This window comes from Sus scrofa, chromosome 8 (genome assembly GCF_000003025.6).
Source record: "Sus scrofa isolate TJ Tabasco breed Duroc chromosome 8, Sscrofa11.1, whole genome shotgun sequence".
NCBI lineage: Eukaryota > Metazoa > Chordata > Mammalia > Artiodactyla > Suidae > Sus > Sus scrofa.
The window spans coordinates 73,770,259-73,790,512 of record NC_010450.4 but is presented as its reverse complement, the minus strand read 5'-3'; the positions used below and the strand labels follow the sequence as shown (position 1 = coordinate 73,790,512).

The following is a 20,254-nucleotide window of genomic DNA, read 5'->3' as shown; positions in this document are numbered from 1 at the left end:
GGACTTGAGTTTCCAACCCACCAATCTCGCAGCCTCTCCAAGGATTAACGGCCCGTCCTAAAAGCCCCATCTGTGCAAGAAGGCATTTGCATCTGACCTTCCTGTCTGTAATCAAAAAAAGGAGGCTAACCTCAAATATGTCTAAATGGTGAGTGCGCCTCCATTAATTGCTTCAAAACAGCACCTATTCTAGAGGCTGGCTCCCGGAGTCCTTCCTTTGCAACTCAGTAAGTAAATCTTTATTTGTCACTATTTCAATTACAGTAAAGAGTCTTTAAATAAAAGACTCATTAGGTTTGACAAGGAGAGGATAGAGACCCAGGCGACATTTCTGTGCAGATCACCGGTACAGAATGAGCATGTGGAAGTGGAGGGCAGATGGAATTCCAGTTGTTTGTATATGTGTCTGCTTGCTAACAAACCCAGTGAATTAGCACTTTAAACAAACAAATTAATGAACACATTACAAGGGAGCCTGGAAATGGAGGAGCAGCTCGAGCTGAAACAAATACACTTCTTTTCTAAGCAAGCAGAGGATTCCATTTGTTTTCTAAATACGTTCAGCATGCACACATGCTAAAAATGTAAATACGTAAAAAATGAATATTTTGACTCAGCAGCTGCACTATCCTCTCGTATGTCACCCTGCAGCTGCGAGGATATTATATGCGGTCATCGCCGTGTGATGCTTTCTTCAAATCACAAAGGCTCTGCTTGGAGCATCAGCGAGGATTATTCCCAATCGTGATGGATGGAAGTGCATGGCAGTGAAATGACTTATTTCATGTATTTGGAGGAAAGTCAAAAAAGCTTGAAGATATTAAAGTAAACGTGTAGGGTGGAAGCAATGGCTTCGGATATTGGTTTTATGGAGTAGTGACTCCTTAGCTGATAAATAATGACCTCTAAAGGCAAATTTAGACACGTAGTGAGATTTTCAATAATGTCTTGTCAGTTGGTTAGGTTCTTAGTGCAACTGCATTAAATGTGTTTGGAAGCAGTTAAAATAATCAGCACTTGTAGCTGTTCCTCATCAGGAGAACAAGAAAGGATTTCGTGCTAAAGCTCAGGGTCCTTAAAGTATGTATAAAATTTGAATTCTGACGCCACTTTTAAAAGTGATGGGGTTCTACTTGTGAGATAAGTATAGCAGGAATCCAGAAAAGAACATGTGGATGGCAGAAGAAAATGAAGCCTCCTCTCTTCCCCTTTTGATCATTACTTTGGTCCTAGCCCAACCACAAGCTCTTACAAATCATGTATCCTTTTTATTAGAGGCTCTGAATTAGTACAGAAGGCAAACAAATCTTCCTGTTGTTTCCACATCCAAGGCTATTGCTTTAACCTAAAAAAAAAAAAAATCAACAACAGCAACAAAACCCACTACAATAGACTGACGCTACCATTATAGGACAGTGATTTCTGCCCAGTGTGGACAGACTGCAAAGGTGGTGAGAAGGCGGCAGCAGAAGGACCCAGACAGTTGACAGAAGACAGACAGAAGAAGGAGGGGGCAGGTGGCAGTGTCAGATGGAAGAGCCAAGCTCTCTTGTCAGCGCTGGTGCCAGTTCTTGCTGCCAACAAGGGGACCTGAGTACCACTCCAGCTCAGATATCCAGATGCCTTGCACCTGAACTGCCATCAGGTTATGTTTTAATTCTTGCTTTACCTCCAAAATAGAAAAACCTGCACTGCAATGAGCACTTGTAGAATGTCAGCCTGGTGGGAGGCATAACTATGGAAGTTACTGCAGAGATAGAGCATCGAGTCGGAGTCAGACCCTTCCCTCAAGGTGCTCATGACAAGGTCCAATGTCAGAAGAAAGCAACACCTAAAATGCAATTGGTGTCTAAGAAGGACCAGAGAATATTTCACTGAAAGGCAAAAGGAGGGACTTGAACTTGGCAAGATGTGGCAGTGATTAGTATGTGGAATAGGTTAGGAAGGAGACAGGTGTAAATTTAATTTTGAATTACAATTGGCCCTTGAACAATGCAGAGGTTAATCTGGGTATAACTTATACCCTCCGTATCTACCATTCTTCAGCATCCTCAGATTCAACCAACCACGGACCATGTATTTACTGGTGGAAATAGCTGCATATAAGTGGACCCATGCAGGTGAAACCCACATTATTCAAAGATCAGCTGTACTCTATTTTAAATTGTATTGAAAAATAAGTAGTGGAAGGACAAGAGAGTCAGGAGAAGGAAGAAAAGGACCTGGTGGGGTGGGGGATTTCTTTGTAAACCTTTTGAGTTTGTCGTTCCTATGGATCAGATGTCCAGAAGGTAGACAGAAATGACAGCCTGGAGAGGATCATTGCGTGTAGATCTGAGATGAACTCTAGGTTGAAAACAGAAATGGGGACTGGATTTAAGACACTAAGGTCCTAGAGGAAAGGGATCAGAGAGGAAGGAGAGAGGGAGAGACAAGGGGAAGGAGGGAGATTAAATCGGTAACCAGATGAGGACAGAACTGATGGACAAGACTAGTTCTTGAAGGTGACGGGTCACAGATGAAGGGGTTCCCTGAGCCATGGTGAGGGAGCGCCTTTCTCAAAGGAAGGAGTGAGGGAAAAGTATCTAGAAGATAACAGACATCTGAGGAGGAAACATGAGGAAGTTTTTTTGCTGTGGTTGTTTATCAGATTGTGTTAAGGTTCTGAACAAAACAAGAAAGTAAAGACGTCTACTGATGGGAGTGAGAGTTAAGTTGAGAGAAGGTGTGGCCCATGCATGTGGAAAGGCCACGGTTGGCAAGGGGATAGAGCATCAAAGCCGAGAAGCAGAGAAGGTCCTACTGGACCTAGATCAGGTGATGAAGACTGATGACACAGTGTTGACACGCGTGCCCTCCGAAGTGGCACTGCTCCAAAGCTCTGCTCTACTGAGCACTAGCTGAGAAACACTGGGTAAATTGGTTACTATCTCTTGTCTAAGTCTCTTGGGCTATAAAATGGAAACGCTACTAATCACTGGACTGACCTCCCAAGGTTGCAGTGAAGATTAAATGAGATAAGGTATGTGAAGAGCTAGCACAAAGGAAGTATGTGATATAACGTCACATACGTTTATAAAATAAATGTCAGGGATTACTCTTCATCGATAGCAGGCCCAGTCAGGATTGATAGACATTGACCATTACACTTTCATCTAAGTCAGCTATTTTTGCCCATTACACATAAACATGGAGATCTTCATGTTCGGAAGAAAAGTAGGTAAGCATAGCCCTAGCAATTCTGCTATCTTTGATACTTAGGAGGCTAGTCTGTGGATCTAAATTAGGTTGTCTTCTTTAAGCATAAACTCTCAAAGCCTTCTCTGCAACTCAGGCCCTGGCCTGCAGTTCTTATGAAGACAACAGCAATTCTGACTTCATTGGGAGCCCTGCCAAGTTGAAAACTTGTAAGTAAGGTCATTTCTAAAGCTAGGGTAAAATGCTATTTAGTAAAAGGCACATGAAGGAGAAAATACAAGTTCCTTTTTTTTTTTTTTTTTTAATTTAGGAAGGTCTTAATATAAGCATAGGTCACATTTTTTTTCCCCCTAAAGTGAAAGTTCAAAGGAAAGAAATGCCTTGAAATATTCAATCATCCTTCAGTAGACAGGGTGGTCCCTGAAATAAAACACAAAATCAGAGAACAAGGGAAAGACAATCATCAAAAGTTCCAGAGAGAGATTGGGTTTGCAATTCATAGTTCAAGCAACAGGAGCTAGGGTGACAGATGAGAAATAAGAAAAGACTTTGCTTTGCCAAAAAAGAAAATAAGGAAAACAAAGCAGCAAGGGTAGAAAAGAAAAAAAAAAAAAACAGAGACACAAGAAAATTGAAAAAAATAGAGAGATAGAAGGATAGGATCAGATGGAATGAAGTGGAAGGGGAAAAAGAGGCGATAAGAAGCAAAAAATGGGTCACACTAAGACAGATCTTTGGCATAATTACCATACGATGCACGAGAAGGGGATGAAAGCAGACATTAGGACGCCAGAAACAGCTCATCCCTTTACCCAACATTTCCTATCATCAGCTAGGTGCTGGTTAGGCACCCCACTGAGCTCTTTTTCCCAATTCTACAGGAAGGTTTCTTGAGATGATCAAATGAAAAAAACAAGTGAGAAAATGCTTTAAAAATTATAAAATTCCAAAAGCACATCATTATTGCTATTAACAATAACATGAAAAGCAGGCCTCACGCCAGCAAAGCCTGGGAGGTCATACTTAACTTTCAGCGGTAAATCTATCTCCTGCTGGCTACTGCCTAGACCCACAACAGGAACGTGACTGGTCAAATTAAGTTAACATAACCGTAATGGAAAGCTATGGAGCCATTAAAAATGACAAGTATGTAGGTTCTCTGATTATGTGCCCCAAAATGGAAATACATGGTATACATAAGTATTTAACTTATGACATACTTATGAGAAATGATAAAGAAATAGAGGCACACTGCATTTTATTGCACTTAATTGTGCTCTGAAGACAACTGTGTGTTTTTTTTTTTTTTTTTTTACAAACTGAAGGTTTGTGGCAACCTATGCTGTCAGTTGATGGTTGCATTTTTTAACAACAAAGTATTTTTAATTAAGGTATGCACGTTGGTTTTTTTGTAAGAAAAGCTATTGCACACTTAATAGACTGCAATATAGTGTACACATAGTTTTTATGTGCACTGCGAGACCAAAACATTTGTGTGGTCACTTTATTGCAGTGGTCGGAAACCAAGCCCACATCTTCAAGTTATGCCTGCTCCTGGTTACAACTATTCAAAATGCATGTATGTAACCAATGAAAAAGATAAAAGTACATGTGGAGGGATATAACTACTGAAATTTATTGTGCATTAATGTTTTTACTTAAAGTTTTTTCATTTAATAAGGATATATAATAAAAATACATGGTAGTCTGGGAATTCCCTGGCGGTGTATCATGTTAAGGATCCGGCTTTGTCACTGCTATAGCTTGGGTTCGATCTCTTGCCATGCATGGGTGTGGCCCCAAAAAACCCCAAAATATGGTAGTCTGAAATAGCTTCCTTAGCTTTTGAAAGAGATGAGCAAGTTCTTACAACTTTCCCCAACAGTGCCTCTCCAAAGCATCTTATTATCTCAGTCCCTGACAATCCACCTTTTAATCTACAATCAGAAAATCACCAGTCGAGTCCTTATATTTGTAATCAGCTGCATTTGGTACCCTAGGGTATGACAAAATGGTTAAGTATGTGGATTCTGGAATCACACTCTCTGGGTTCAAATTTTGCTCTATCTTCCAACTTGTGTCATTTTGAGCAAGCGACTTAACTTTTCTGTTTTTCTTCCTGTGTCAATGGAGATCACATTAGTATCTCCCTTGGAGGATCATTTTAGTATTAAACAGCAAAGTACATTCTAAGCAATTAGCACAGTGCATGGCACATAATAAACCCTCAGAACAGTCATGTATTATTAGACACCATGAAAAGATCACTCACAGAGAATGTGCTAGGTAATGGGCAGAAACAACCAGCATGCCTAGGAATTACAACGTGGGAGATGCGGAAAGCAAGCTGGTCCTAGAAGGGAAGGAATCTGAATGAGGCTGAGAGGGACGGATGGGTAGGATTTGGACGATGAAACTTAGGTAGTAACTGCTACACGTTTCAGTGTGTGCCTCTTTCCTTCTTTCTGGTTACAGCCTCAGGAGCAGCTACAGCATGATGCAGGGTAGCACCAACCCACCTTCCCCACAAGTAGAAGTGGCTACAAAACAGAGGTTCCTACCTCTCTGGCTTCAACTCACAGTTGAAGGAGGCTGAGAGCTGGTTACCCTGGCTCCTTCTTAGTCCATAATGATGTTCAATTTGAACTGGCTTTTCTCATTACTCCGTGTTGCAGTCCTATGAGCTTATTCCAAAAACAAGGATTTGTTGTTCTTTTAGTCTGTGCATTTTGACATTTTTCCCCTTGTTTTTTAGGTCCTCTTTAAGAAATGATTGACAATAAATAGGCGAAATTTTGGAAGGGACCCAAAAGGTTTTGTTTTTAATGATTTGGGAGAAAAAAATGTTAACAGGTTTTCTAATCAGTCAGCTCAGATTCAGAGAGCAAACATTTCTCAGAGCCAACGTAGAGGATAATTACTAATGGCTTTCTGATGCTTTTCTGCAGTCAAGAGAGTGGCAATCCTGAGCCTTCTTGGTGTCCCCTCTGCTTGTCCACAGAGAAAGAAGAAAGGAGGGAAGGAAGCGAGGGGCAGGGGAGAGAAGGAGGAAGGAAGGAAGAAGTCCACAATCTGAACACAGGCTGATTATTTCATTTTACCTTAAGGGAGTGCCAACAAATTGTCCAATATAGTAACATCAGTTAGTACAGGGCTTCCCAAAGATTGTTCTGCAAAGTACTGGTTAGCTCTGCGAGACGCTGTCATAAATCAAGGGAAGGGATCTGTGGTGAAATGTTTGGAAAATCATGTCCAGCCCCCTTCATCTCAGAGGTCCACAATGCACAGCTGCTTATTTAGGGTTTTCAGAAATTCGGCAATAAAGAAAGCTGTTTTAACTAAGAGTTTCACAAATTCATTCAGCCAGGGGACTTTTTGCATGTAATACCTATTAACCATTGCTTAGAATTTGAGTACTGTGGAATACAATATGAAAATGCTCAGACTAATATTTCTCTGCTGACATTTGTCTTCTTTAAGTTACATTCTGGAAGTTTTTAACAAAGAAAACAAACCTTCATTTACAAAATTACTGCTTGGAGTTTCCGTTGTGGCGCAGTGGTTAACGAATCCGACTAGGAACCATGAGGTTTCGGGTTCGGTCCTGCCCTTGCTCAGTGGGTTAAGGATCTGGCGTTGCCGTGAGCTGTGGTGTAGGTTGCAGACGCGGCTCGGATCCCGCGTTGCTGTGGCTCTGGCGTAGGCCGGTGGCTATAGCTCCGATTCGACCCCTGGCCTGGGAACCTCCATATGCCGTGGGAGCGGCCTAAGAAATGGCAAAAAGACAAAAAAATAAATAAATTAAAAAACAAAATAAAAAATTACTGCATAAACAAAATTTTAATCCCATAGAATTCTACCATCCTAACAAATCAGCTATTTAAAACTTTGCAGTCTTCACAGACACAGAAAACAAATTTTATGATTACCAAAGGGGAGGGAGGGATAAACTGGAAATATGAGATTAACAGACACCCACTACCATGTATGAAACAAACAGCAAGGATTCACTGTATAGCACAGGGACCTGTAGTCAATATCCTATAATAAACTACAATGGAAAAGAATTGAAAAAAGAGTATCTACGTACATATATATGCATAGTTGAATCACTTTGCTGCACACTTGAAGCACAATATTGTAAATCAACTACACGTTGGTTAAAAATAAATAAATAAGTAAACATTTGCAGTCTTTCCATCAACAATATTACTCACAGTATTACCTTCTTTTCTACATAAGAACTAAAAAGTACAGCCTTCTCATTAAACATTCCACAAAGCCCAAGGCATTTTTTTAAATGCATCCCCATATGGATATTTCTCCTTCATGTTTTCTTTTTTATTTTATCTATCTATTTATTTATTTTTTGCTTTTTAGGGCCACACCCGAGCTATATGGAAGTTCCCAGATTTGGGGTCAAATTGGAGCTGCAGCTGCCAGCCTACGCCACAGCCAGAGTAACTTGGGATCTAAGCCGAATCTGTGAGCTACACCACAGGTCATGGCAACATGACCTGTGAGCAAGGCCAGGGATCGAACCCGCCTTGCTAGGTTGGGTACTAGTTGGGTTCATTTCCGCTGAGCCACAACGGGAACTCTCATGTTTTCTTATTTAGTTCTCACCCTCTTCTGTGAACAGACTAAAAGTTTTAGCTGAGAAAGACACCTGGAGGAATTGTCTAGGCTTTGAAATTTGGGGATAATGTTGTTGAGATGTGGGTAAAATATAAAAATCAAAAATCTATGAAGAAAAAAACCTCAGAGTCCCTGTCGTGGCGCAGTGGAAATGAATCCGACTAGTATCCATGAGGATGCAGGTTCGATCCCTGGCCTTGCTCAGTGGGTTAAGGATCCGGTAATGCTGTGAGCTGGGTATAGGTGACAGGTATGGCTCAGATCCCGAGTGGCTGTGGCTGTGGCATAGGCCAGAGGCCACAAATCTGATTCAGCCTCCAGCCTGGGAACCTCCATATGCCACATGGCCAATCCTAAAAGAAAAGAAAAGGAAAGGAAAAAATCTGGCTTTCCACAGCCGTTAACTATGTCTGCTGCAACTTTATCCACTCTTGCCTCTTACCTCCGTTCACTTATCTTTGTTGAAAGCCTTCAGCTCTGGCCTAAACCCTACAAACTGTATATCTGCCTTGACGCGCTTGGAGAGAAACGTCCCACACATATGACACCTCCATACGTGATAACATGCTGAGGTTCTTGGACCTGTTCCCGGGATGTGTTTATGCTTGTCCGTGGGATAGATGAAACAGCTCAGTACAATTAAGAGGTCTCTGCTGATGATACCAGGTACAGCTCAGATAGAGAATAAATCCTGTCTCTGCAAAGCTCCCATACAGTAGAGGGAGCAAAGAGGGTGTTGTCCAGGGCTTCCTGAGCTGGACCTTCCCAAGGGTGGTGGAAATACACTCTACTGATGGCACTGCATAGGTGGACTACCCGCTGCTTTGTCTCTCTCCAGGGCTCCTCCTAGGAAAGACCTTCCTGAGTTTAGAGAAAAGTCCTTGAAATGTTTCAGGAGGTTAATTTATGACCTGACTGAAGCAACACTTTAGCTAAAAAAAAAAAAAAAAAAAAGACTTCCAGGACTTTTGATTCAGGGTAAAGTGAACATAGCAGATGAGCTCACGGTGGCCACAGTCAGAAAGCTGTGCTCACCAAGACCTTCAGCCTCCTCCTGGACAGCTACCCCTGCAGGTCCAATGACCCAAGTGGGTCAAGCTCAAATTTACTTGACCAGAAATCTTGAAATCATCCCCCAAAGCCCCTCTCTCTTAGCCCTCGGGGCTAAGGGATCACCAGCTTCTGCTGCTTCTATTAGGTTGAACCATATGAAATTGCCACTATTTGCCCTTGTATTTATTTACTATTTTGCCCACAAAACAGCAATCTAACAGGGGCCAACCTAATATATAATTAGTACTTAGGGAAGCCATGCCCCCACCTCTTCAACCTCTCAGCAATTTTCTCATCAAAGGGCTTCATCTCTCATCTGGATTCCTGCAACTCCCTCCGAAAGGTCTTTCTGCCCCGAGTCTTGTCTTCTTCTGTGCAATCTTCCACAGATCTTTCCCTTCACAAATATATAATCATTGACACTTCCCTCCTTAAAAACCTTCAAGAGATTCCCCACAGCTTTGATACCAAAGTGTGTTCTCCTTAAATAGAACATACAAAGGCCTTCATGATCTGCCCTGCTTTAGGTCTCAACATGCCTGTACTCAGGGCTGGTTTCCTACTTAACTCTTTGTTAGTGCAAGAACAGAAAATATTCTTTGGCCCATTTTCTGGAATGCTCTCTGCTCTAAATCTCCAAGCTCCTCAATTCCTACTCATGTTTCAAAATCATCTCAGTTATGCCATGTTCTAGAAAGCTTTCACTACCCACTCCACACACACACACACACACACACACACACACACACACACACACCCCTTCAGTGTGGGTTAGGCTGCTGTCCCACAGGCTGATCCCATATCCACAGCAACATCATATTCAACACAGCTCTCCCACCTTGACTGCACTGTGTATTTCTTGAAGGGATGCACCACATCTTATTCATCTGGGCACTCTCAGAGCCTAGCACAGTGCCTGGGATGAAGCATGTGGATAATCAGTATTTGATGAAGCCATAAATTACTGACCGCATTACAATGTTACAGAAACAACTGGGTGGTGTTTGGAAAGGGCATGTATTTATTGAAAAAGTAAATTGTGGTTGTCAGTGTGCATCTCTGAAAAATTAACAACTGAAATTATTGGTCAAATTTTTCTGCAACAAATATTGATTCACCATTCTTAATTCAACAAAGGCTATCCAAACACTAGACAATGGGTTACCTTATTTAGAACCTTCACTTAATAGACTTAGGACAGCCAAGGTTTGTCGCTTTCAGCTTATTTTAGTTTTTCTAGGGCTGGGGACTTCCAGAGTCATTTAGCCTAGTCTCACTATTCTTTATTCGAGTGGTCCCTTATAAGCCTTAAAAAATTAATGCAACTCCTAATCACCTAATTTACCATCGAAGAGGGCTCTGGACATTGGAGAGAACAGAGCTGATTAAAAATTAAACTTTTCCAATCTCCTTATATAAACACTTATTTAAAAAATATGCCCCATGAGTTCTCGTTGTGGCTCAGCGGTTAACGAATCCAACTAGGAGCCATGAGGTTGTGGGTTTGATCCCTGGCCTCGCTCAGTGGGTTAAGGATCCAGCATTGCCACGAGCTGTGGTGTAGGTTGCAGACATGGCTCGGATCCTGTGCTGCTGTGGCTCTGGCCTAGGCTGGCAGCTACAGCTCTGATTCGACCTGTAGTCTGGGACCCTCCATATGCCGAGGGAGCTGCCCAAGAAATGGCAAAAAGACAAAAAAATAAATAAATAAATAAATAAAAAATATGCCCCAGAAGAAAAATTTTAGGGTCCACGTGCAGAACAGGTTGGAAATAGAAAAGCCACTATGGAGGTTCATCCTTCTAAGGCTTCTCTCTATCATCTCTGCTTGCTCCAGTTATCTTCCACGTGGCTGGCAGATCTCCTGTCTATGACATAGTCCTAGTCAAGACACAGTCCCCCATAAAACTCTCATGGTCCTGCTGCTCACAAGATTTAGTCCAAATTTTTCCACCTAGAACTTGGGGTTCTCCATACCCGGTTCCAACTTGAAGTTTCCAACTAGTTCGTCTAATACACCTTAATTCAACCATGTGCTTCAGCCAGGTTGGACCACTCTCACTGGCCATGAACGGCCCACATGTTCTACCCTCCGGGCCCGCCCCCTGATAGAACCCCATGTGGAAAGCCCGCCCGACCTCCCTCTGTCTAACAGAATCTTGGTTAATCTTCGGGAGGAACTGTTGGCCCCAGGTCCCCCACACACTTTCCATATCTTTTATTTCTCCCTCCTCTGAATTCCTGCAACCCTTACTGCCTTTTGGTGCTATTAACTCATCCAAAAATTGCTTTGCAGTATCTGCTCACTGTACTTGTATCTCTGGTTCATTTCCTTAAGCAGCCTGGAAGATCTCTGTGTCCCCTGAAACAGCAACTCAGCACCCTGAGTTTAACCATGTGCTTTAACAGTGTCAGGAACCTCTTAGCTCTCGTAGTAGCTGCTCCTTCATACCCTAAAGTGAGAATCAGTTGCTGAACTCAAGCTCACAAACTGTAAGACCAGTCAGATCCTGCCACTGCCAGACTTCTCTCCAAGTGTAGGTACTGGCCTGCCCCTTGCCCACTTCCCCAGTCAGTCCTGACTCCACCAGTGGAACTGGAAATTGGCTCCAGCCTCAGCTGTGGGGTATTGCCTTAGTTTCAAGCCTGAACTCTGCTTTTCATTGCTCCTAAAATGTCTGCATCCCAGAATTTTCTGGCTACACCCTAGGAAGACAGGTCAGTCTTCCTAGGGTGTAGATCTTTTACTCAGTATCCAGCCTTTTTTTTTTTTTTTTTTTTTTTTTTTTTGCTTTTTTGGGCCACATGTAGGTTCCCAGGCTAGGGGTCAAATCAGAGACACATGCCCTGGTCCACACCACAGCTCACAGCAACACCAGATCCTTAACCCACAGGATTGAACCTGTGTCCTCATGGATACTAGTTAGATTCATTTCCACTGAGCCACAGTGGGAACTCCTCCAATATCTAGTCTTTAGCCAAGCTCATGTGCAAAAAGAAATGGATCACCCAGAACTGTGAGATCCCAGCCACACCTGAATCATTCTCATTGGCTCGCTGTGCGGAATGGGCCCATGGAACTATGATGTAGACAATTGGCCACACCTCCTCCCCGCCCGCCTGGGAATAAGCCCTACAGCCAAGTCAACCCTTCCAAGTGACTCCAACCAGATTCTTCAGCTTTGCCTCCTGCCCCGTGGATCCCAGAAGGCCTCCCAGTCAAGCCCTTCAGAGCTGTGACAACAGCAAATGCAGGCATGTCGCTTCAAGTTTCTCCTACAATTTGGAGAAGGGGGTCAAGAAATACATAATAATCCAATAATCTGTAAATTCTCCTCGCCAGACTGTAAGCTCTTTGAGGGCAGAGCCATTATCTTATTCGATCTTTTTTTTTTTTTTCTGGCAGCACCCATGGTATACGGAACTTCCTGGGCCAGTGATCAAATCTGTGCCACAGCAGTGACAACACTGGATCTCTAATCCACTGAGCCACCCGGGAACTCCATTATTCATCCTTTTTGGGGGGGTGGGGGAGGAATTGTGAGCATCTGAGCATTAGTAGAGATGCAAAGATAACTGTTGTATGAATAGATGAATGAACACAAACCATGCATGGCTCCTCATCATTATCCAAATTCCAGGCTGCTCCCCTCATTTCTTTCTTTTTGAGACCTGAGTTCTAATCTGAGAAGGAAAAATCCCCTTTTCTGAAACAACTGACTTTCTCCTGGGTCAACCTCTCTAAATGTTTGCGCCTGGGGCTGATGGCAAAGGTTTTCCACTGCAGACAGGAGGGAGACCGGAGAGAGGCAGGAGGGAGACAGCCTTCAGAGTGAGTGTTTGGAAAACACTTCTTGTTATCCTCAGCTGAAGTGCACAACAAGCACACAGGGAACCATCATCAACACTTGAAGCTTCCTTCGTGTGAGGGTCTATGTTTTTTGGGGGAATTGCAAGAGTGTTAGGAGAAGATTCCACTTGAACCCGCAGGTACTTACTGGATGTCAAAGAGGAAGCAGTAAAGTGAGTTTTCAGACAGGAGACAAGTATCTCCCCAAAGACAGCTCTTAAACTGAGGACAAAGGACATGGACAAGAACCTTCCGAAGCCTGACATGAAGAGCCCCAGCCTTTTCCCTGTGCCTTCGGCCAGTGATTTCTGAGACCATGAAGGGGACTCACTCACCAGCACAGTAGCCCACGAGGTTGAGGAACTGCTCCTCCTTACAGCTGGTCCTACAGGTCCCGCCAGCCAGAGGGACATGCGGGTGACAGGAGAGACAGTCAGAGTCCAACGGGCCGTGGCACTGCCGGCAGGTGGGGTGGCATTCTAGAAGGAAAAACAAGAACCAGCATTGGCATTAGCAGCGCAGCACGTACACACATGAAATATTTCATGTGCTCCACAAACTACCTTAGGAGCAGACCTCAAACACTCATCATCTTTTGAAGAGTCCTGAGCAAGCCTGGCACACCCTTAGGCCTGACCTAAAGACGGCATTTCTGGGGTCAGTGAAAACACACTCCAGGAGCAGAATATGGAATCTAGGGCCATAAAAATTAGAGGAATTGACTGCTCAGCATGGCCATCCCCACCTATGTAGGTAAGGAAGTTTAGATCAAAGGCACACGGCAGAGAGCAAGAGGTAGGTCTCTCTCCCTCTGTAAAACACGGTGATTCAAAGAGGGATGCAGGGAGAAGAGGAAGACATTTTGGGTCTCAGAAAACCCTGGCAGGCAAAGGGACACCATCCACAGCAGGAGAAACTAACCCTCTCACCTGAGTCTGACACCAGCCGGGCTCTCCCTCAGGCCACAACTTGGATGCCTGTTTTAGCAACGATGCTTAATTAAAATACAAAGGACCGAAAAAGGCCTCTTTCTGGAGGTTATCATGAACCAGGTTTGGAGGTCAATTCCTTGGGCAAAACTGGCAAAGCTATGTTTTCCCCAGAAAAACCCACCAAATCACTAAGAGGCAGACACTGCAAAAGAGCAGTGAGTCGCACGTGGTGTAGGCAATAAGACAAGGATGGCAAAGAATAAAAGAAGCTTGCAGCTGCAGCTACATTTGTGCTGCCAAGGTGGCAGCGGGAGTCAGCATGCGGAAGGAGATTGAAGAATTTCTCTGCCAAGGACGAGGAGGCCTAAGCCTGTCTGATTCCAAGAGGTGGGGAGGGGAGGGCCCAGAGCTGGCTAGAGCTGGCTGGAACCGATGACCAAGAAGTCCCTTTTGGCCCAGAGCTGGTAGAAAGCAAAGGCACAGATTTCCACTAAAGACTAAAGTCAACTGCCTCTCACATCTTCTGGCGAGAGGCCAAGAGAAGATAAGGAGTTTATACAAAAAAAAAAAAAAGCAAGCAAGCAAGAAAATGAACTGCTGATTAGAAAGCTAGCATTAACCATCAGCCCTTCCACATTCCTGAGGCTCTTAACTTTGCAGATGCCTGCCCAAAAGATACCAACACTCTCAGGATGATTTTCACCTCCCAGCGCTTCCTCTCTGCCAGAATATTTCCAGTGACCTTGGTGCCCTGCTGCTCGTGGTACCATCCATCTGCTGGCTTCAAGCGGGCAGAAGCACAGGCAGTGAAGAGTTCGAGCTCCTCAGACTTTTCTGCCCGAAACAATTTTCCACACACAAAAACCAACCAGTCCAGGGCGACAGCACATAAGGACAGACCCCAGTTTTCAAGGACAACCCCTGGTGACAAAGAAACCAGGAACGCTCCCCACTGAGCTTGATAGAATGTTTAAAGTAAAGCTACCCATTAGGGGCCTACAGAGATTAAAAAGCTACTTGGGAGAAGAAAATTCCAAAAGAAATACCATATTGATCTTCAATCGTCTAAATTTGTGTTCACATTACATTTCGTCTTTGGAGTTTGAGGCTAGATAACTCTAACAACTCTTAATTTATTTCAAAAATATTTTATACATTGACTACATGTTTTCTGACTCCAGAAATACATGCCAAATCATTTCATAATGATGGCCTTTTTCCTATAAGCTGGACACAATAGTCTATTTTTGGAAATAAAACCATAATCATGATAAAATGTGTTTTATCTTTTCTTTTTTTCTGTAGCTACAAGAAAACACAGTGCTACAATAAGGTGCTTAAATTTTAGTACTTTGTCAATTCCAATAAAACCCTTCACTAATCTGAACTGGTAATTTCCAGAATCTCTGTCCCTGAAGGTGCTCTTAAAAACATATTGGACTGACATGTCAAGGAAGAAAATAAATACTTCTCCCTCCTTTTGCTCTATTAGGAGCAGCCAAGGGGAAGCGGGGCTGAGAACTGTGGAGCTGACACTAAAGGCCTGATCCTACACAAATGCACTAGAGCTTGCAGTAGCCCATCTCCGTGATGATGGCCACTAAATCCATCCCTCGCTATATGCAGAGGGTAAAGCTGATTTTAATTTTTCATTTCACCCACACTTCCTGTTGGGTGAACAGAATTCACTTGTTCCCCTCACTCTGTCCCTTTACTCTTCCAAGTTCAAGACAAGGATTTACAGCCCAATTCTGGTCCCCTGGTAGGATGAGTTTTCTAATTACAGAGCCTGGTTGCATTAGGAAGACGAGATGTAGGCCCATGGAATACGCCCCAGCACGTTACATACTCACCTGTACAACTGCCTTCCTGGCTGAAGTATCCATCTGGGCATTGGGAGAGGCACTGCCCATCCAACAGTACATGGGAGGGCAAGCAGGCGGTGCAGTTCTGCGGGCTCTTCCCTGCACACCCCAAACAGGATGGGTGGCAAGCTGGAAGAAAGAGAAAGCAGCGGAGACAATCAGGAAGGTCGCCATTCCACAAGGACCGCAGCTCCGTCTCTCCCGTTAACATTCCTGCATCAGGGCACGTTCTGCACTTTTACTTCGTTTTCCGAAGGACAGAGCACCCATCTCACACAACACCTTTGCAAGGACTTATTCTACGAAGCAAGCCTTGGTAGAACCCAGGTTAAGAAAGCATTAGTGCCACAAAATAGAAATAACTGCCTGCAGAGTCATCCGTTCCTTTCCTGCCACCTGCCCATTCTCAGAAAATGTCAGATTAAGAACAGGAAGCTGCAAAACAGGCCTTCTCCCCTGAGGATAGCTCCTCCACCACCCCTGTCAAAGGGCTGCTCACATCAAAGCGGAAGGTGATGGAAGCCTTACTTATTGATTCCACGGAGGTTTATATGATGCCTACTCTCTGATGGAGGCTGGACAGCACAGTCCAACGTTTTGAGCTGCTCAAATTGCTGCATCAACAGATACACCAGCAAGTAACTGGAATATGGTAAATGGGAGATGGCGTATAACAGAATAAGAGCATCCACCACAACGCTCTGTGACCCTGACTAAGTGGTGTCATTTCTCAAGGCTCCTGCTTCCGCACGTCCGTAAGAGGATCTAAACTATAGGTGCTGCATGGTGTGCCGTGGACACTAATGTGGTTGTCTACCCTGCCTCACTTGTTTCTTCCCACAGAAAACCACAATCAAGGCTCCTTTGGCTCCTCCCACCCTCGTGCCTCCCTGGGTGGCCCCTGCGGGATGCGCGATGCCCTTCCTCTTGGGAACTGTGAGTAACAAACTTCCCTACAGCAATCGTCTCCTGATCTGCTGGCCTCGCTTCACCTCCCTAAACCTACAATTTGAAACAGCCAGTCATTCACCTCCAATCACTCATGGATTCCTTTGTTATTGAGCCTCAAGTTGGGCTACATGCTGGACAAACAGCTGTGAGTCAGACAGTGATCTGGTTCTTCCTCATGTGGATGCACCCGTGCATTTCAGGCCAGCTTCTGTCCAATGGACAAGACTCAGCAACTCCAGGGAACCACTCTCAGTCTCCTCTTGGCCTCCTCTGCCCCCTCTATCAAATATCAAAGACTTAAAGGCTGGCAGCTTGGAAGAATGAGAAGGGATGTAACACCACTGGGGTCTCCATTTCTACCAATGCCCAATGAAAATGTAAATTCCCATCTTTGGTTTATGTGGGGCTGATATAAGCTAGGCTATCCTGGTCCAGTCGTACTGGTGGTTGAAGTAGGAAACTCCCAGTATCTGGCTGGTATATGACTGCTGCCCTGAGCCTTCTGGTGCTCCCTTGCAGCCTTGGTCCCACCCGACCCCCCTGCCTTGACCATAACCCAGGGTTAACACTGGTACCAGGAGCCTGTGGGACCCTGCGCCTGAGCTAAGGCCAGTACCCACTGGGATTGGGCAGTACACCCTGCCTTACTGGTTGATAAACATTTGATTATCGTCCCTCGATAACGCTACAGAGCTTTATATCTACTCAACTGTATTTATTATTCTAGGAAAACAGAGCCAGAGCTCCAGTTTTTTAAATGATTTCCTTTTTTTTTTTCTTTTTCTTTTTTTTAAGATTGTGCTCTCATAGCACAAGTCACAGGAGTTTTTTTCCCCAAGTTTTTCAGAATCACTGAGAGAATATGTCCTCTTTAAAAAACAAAACTGAAGGAGTTTCCGTTGTGGCTCAGTGGTTAACGAATCTGACTAGGAACCATGAGGTTTCAGGTTCGATCCCTGGCCTTGCTCAGTGGGTTGACGATCTGGCATTGCCGTGAGCTGTGGTGTAGGTCGAAGACGAGGCTCGGATTCCGAGTTGCCGTGGCTCTGGCGTAGGCCAGCGGCTACAGCTCCAATTAGACCCCTAGCCTGGGAATCTGCATATGCCACGGGAGTGGCCCCAAGAAATGGAAAAAAAAAAGAAGAGGTAAGAAAACATTATTATAAAAGAAGGATATGCATTAGCTCATTTAAGACATGTTTAACACAAAATGAAACAGCATGTAATAGAAAGGTGGCAATATTTCAAAAAGCAACTGAATTATATTGTCAACACAAAGCCTTCTAGGATGATCTGGGGCAACAACATACATCTATATGCTTAAATATATTTATGACAATATCAATATGTTTATACAAGACTTTACAAGATTGCCAAAATCCCCAGTTCTTCCTGTTTTACCTCCCTAATAACTAGAAAATCAAAGCGTATCACTGTGGAATTGAAAACTGGGAGATGGAGAATTAATGCATTATGAGCACACAACCTATTTCATCCCATTTGATCACAAAATCAATGTGATAACCTGGCTCGATGTGAATAAAGGTTGTTACTGAATTATATAAAACAAGAAAGCAAGACAAATGAGTTAGAAGGTTGACGGGCCAGGAGACAAGTCCCTTTGCCACTCACTAGATTTTAGAAGAAGTCTCGCTAAATATCCTCACGGCAGGCTTTAGAACTGCCCTTATTGGAATTGTCTAAGAACCAAAGAGATAATGGGCTAGTTAGTTGCCATGTGGCACAGAAGCGTAAGGACAGGTCACTAAGGGTACCTTGACCATCCTCTCCAAGTATTTTTTTCTCTGTGGTTATTTCTGTAACTACAGGTTTCTGCATCTTTAAAATCAGCTCATGAAACTTCAGTTTAGTGCTGGTTTTACAAATGTCGACACCATTTCAGTGCCTTTTATGAGGGTCTATCATTCTATGGAAGCTGATTTCATAGCAGAAGTTCTGGTTGGAAGTCTAAGATCCTTCAAGGAAGACTAACTCCATTACAGGGCATAGATGGAAAAGATCTGAAAAAAAGTTCTGAAGAATTTCTCCACGTAATACTACATTTTTAGAGAGCGGCTTTCCAGTGGATGGCTGAATATATTTCTGAAAAAGCATAACTGAGCCGCTTAAGCACTAAAAATGTCGGCACTTGAAGTGTCCTCGGATGGCTGTAAATTCCAGTCAACCTGACTCCGGTAAAAATTTCACCTAAAACAATGAAAACATAGCAATTATTTGTTCATTCCAGTTTTTATTCAAATTTCAGACAATGGACTCTATTATTTGTTTTTGTTTTTTTTTTTAATAATATAAAAAGTGGGCCAGCATCCCTATTTTCCTATCATGTAAATTTTCTTGACTTTCCATATCAAAGCAGATTTTGGGGTAGATGTCTCTTGAATGACGATATAAACAGCAACATCCTCTAGGATGGGCAGTAGGAATATACTGTGATGAGGGATGAACACCCCAAGAGTGAAGTTCAATAAAATCACCCTCCTTTCCTCACCCTTCGTTCTCTTTTCCTTTCTCTTTTTCTCTTCTTTTTCTTTCTCTCTCTCTTTCTTTCTCTTTTTATCTCTCCTTCTTTCTTTCTTTCCCTTTTTTTTTTGGCCAGTGTCCATAGCATGTGGAAGTTCCCAGGCCAGGGACTGAACCCACACCACTGCAGTGACCCAAGCCACTGCAGTGACAACACTGGATCCTTAATCCACTGTGTCACAAAAGAACTCCTTTTTTTTTTTTTTTTTTTTAATAAACATGATTGAACCCCCCACCAGACTGGGAACCCTTTAAGAGTGAAAATCACATTTTCCCCATCTCTGTGATTTCCCGAAGTACTGTGAGAGCCCCTGTCCCAGGCATGTCACAAGTTCTCATAATCGAGTTCCTGCTGACTGAGCGGGACCAGTGGGGTGGGTGGGGAGGCAGGGGATAGCACCTGTTGCCTTTCTCTGGGATCATTTCTTTTCAGCCCTTCTCTGTTGACGTCATGAATACAGTGGCTTTCCAAAATTGTACCCTCTGCCCTTTGGCTTCTCCCTCTTGGGCAAACGTCTCCGTAGCCTTAGTGAGGACCTCCAGACTGGCGAGTCCCAGATTTATGTGTACGGCTCTGACTTTTACCCTGAACTCCAGCCACACAAATCTAACTACCTAGAGGCTATCTCGATTTGGAGTTTCAAGGGTATCTCATTCCCCAAACACTACCATGATCCACTTCCAAGCTCAACCCCTATCTACTTAATGTAAATTATGGCATCACCTTCTTTCCATTCAAACTGTACTCATTATTCACCCCAAGCCACATCCTACCCCCTGCCTGGCCTTTCTTTTGTGTTTGAATCCCTCGTGCTGAAAACCCTAGACTTCTCCTTTTCCATCACCGCAACACGCCCAAGATGCGTTGCTTTTTATTTCTTAAATCTGTCAAATCTATCACAACTTAACCATCCCCATGACCCTTAATGTAGACCCTCGGCATCAGCCATGATGTGGATTAATGCTGCAGCTTCCTCACCAGCCCTACTCCATGTCTCCCCTGTTAGCTGCCCCCCGACCAGATTGATAGCTGTAAAATGCAAAAAGACCAAATTATCCTCCTACTTAACATCCTGTTGTGGGTTTTCCAAAACCGACAGTGTCAACTCCACACTCCTCAGCACAGCACATACCGCCCTTCATAAGTGGACTCACCCCCGCGTCTCCAGTTTCCCTCCCTACGACACCCGTGTGGCCTTGACACTGCAGGAATACCAAGTGCGTGG

The 20,254-nt window shown here is 43.8% G+C and overlaps 1 protein-coding gene across 3 annotated transcripts in view; it reads right to left on the bottom strand.

The window, feature by feature from the left end:
* The window catches only part of FRAS1 (Fraser extracellular matrix complex subunit 1), a 457,087-nt gene that overhangs the window by 168,942 nt on the left and 267,891 nt on the right, over positions 1–20,254 (bottom strand). For all 3 annotated transcript variants that reach the window (XM_021100604.1, XM_021100605.1, XM_013978814.2), the window contains exons 19-20: positions 15,525–15,665; positions 13,075–13,218 (exon numbers count right to left, since the gene is read on the bottom strand). In XM_021100604.1, coding sequence (XP_020956263.1) covers positions 13,075–13,218; positions 15,525–15,665 — 285 coding nt within the window. The remainder of the gene's footprint in view (positions 1–13,074; positions 13,219–15,524; positions 15,666–20,254) is intronic.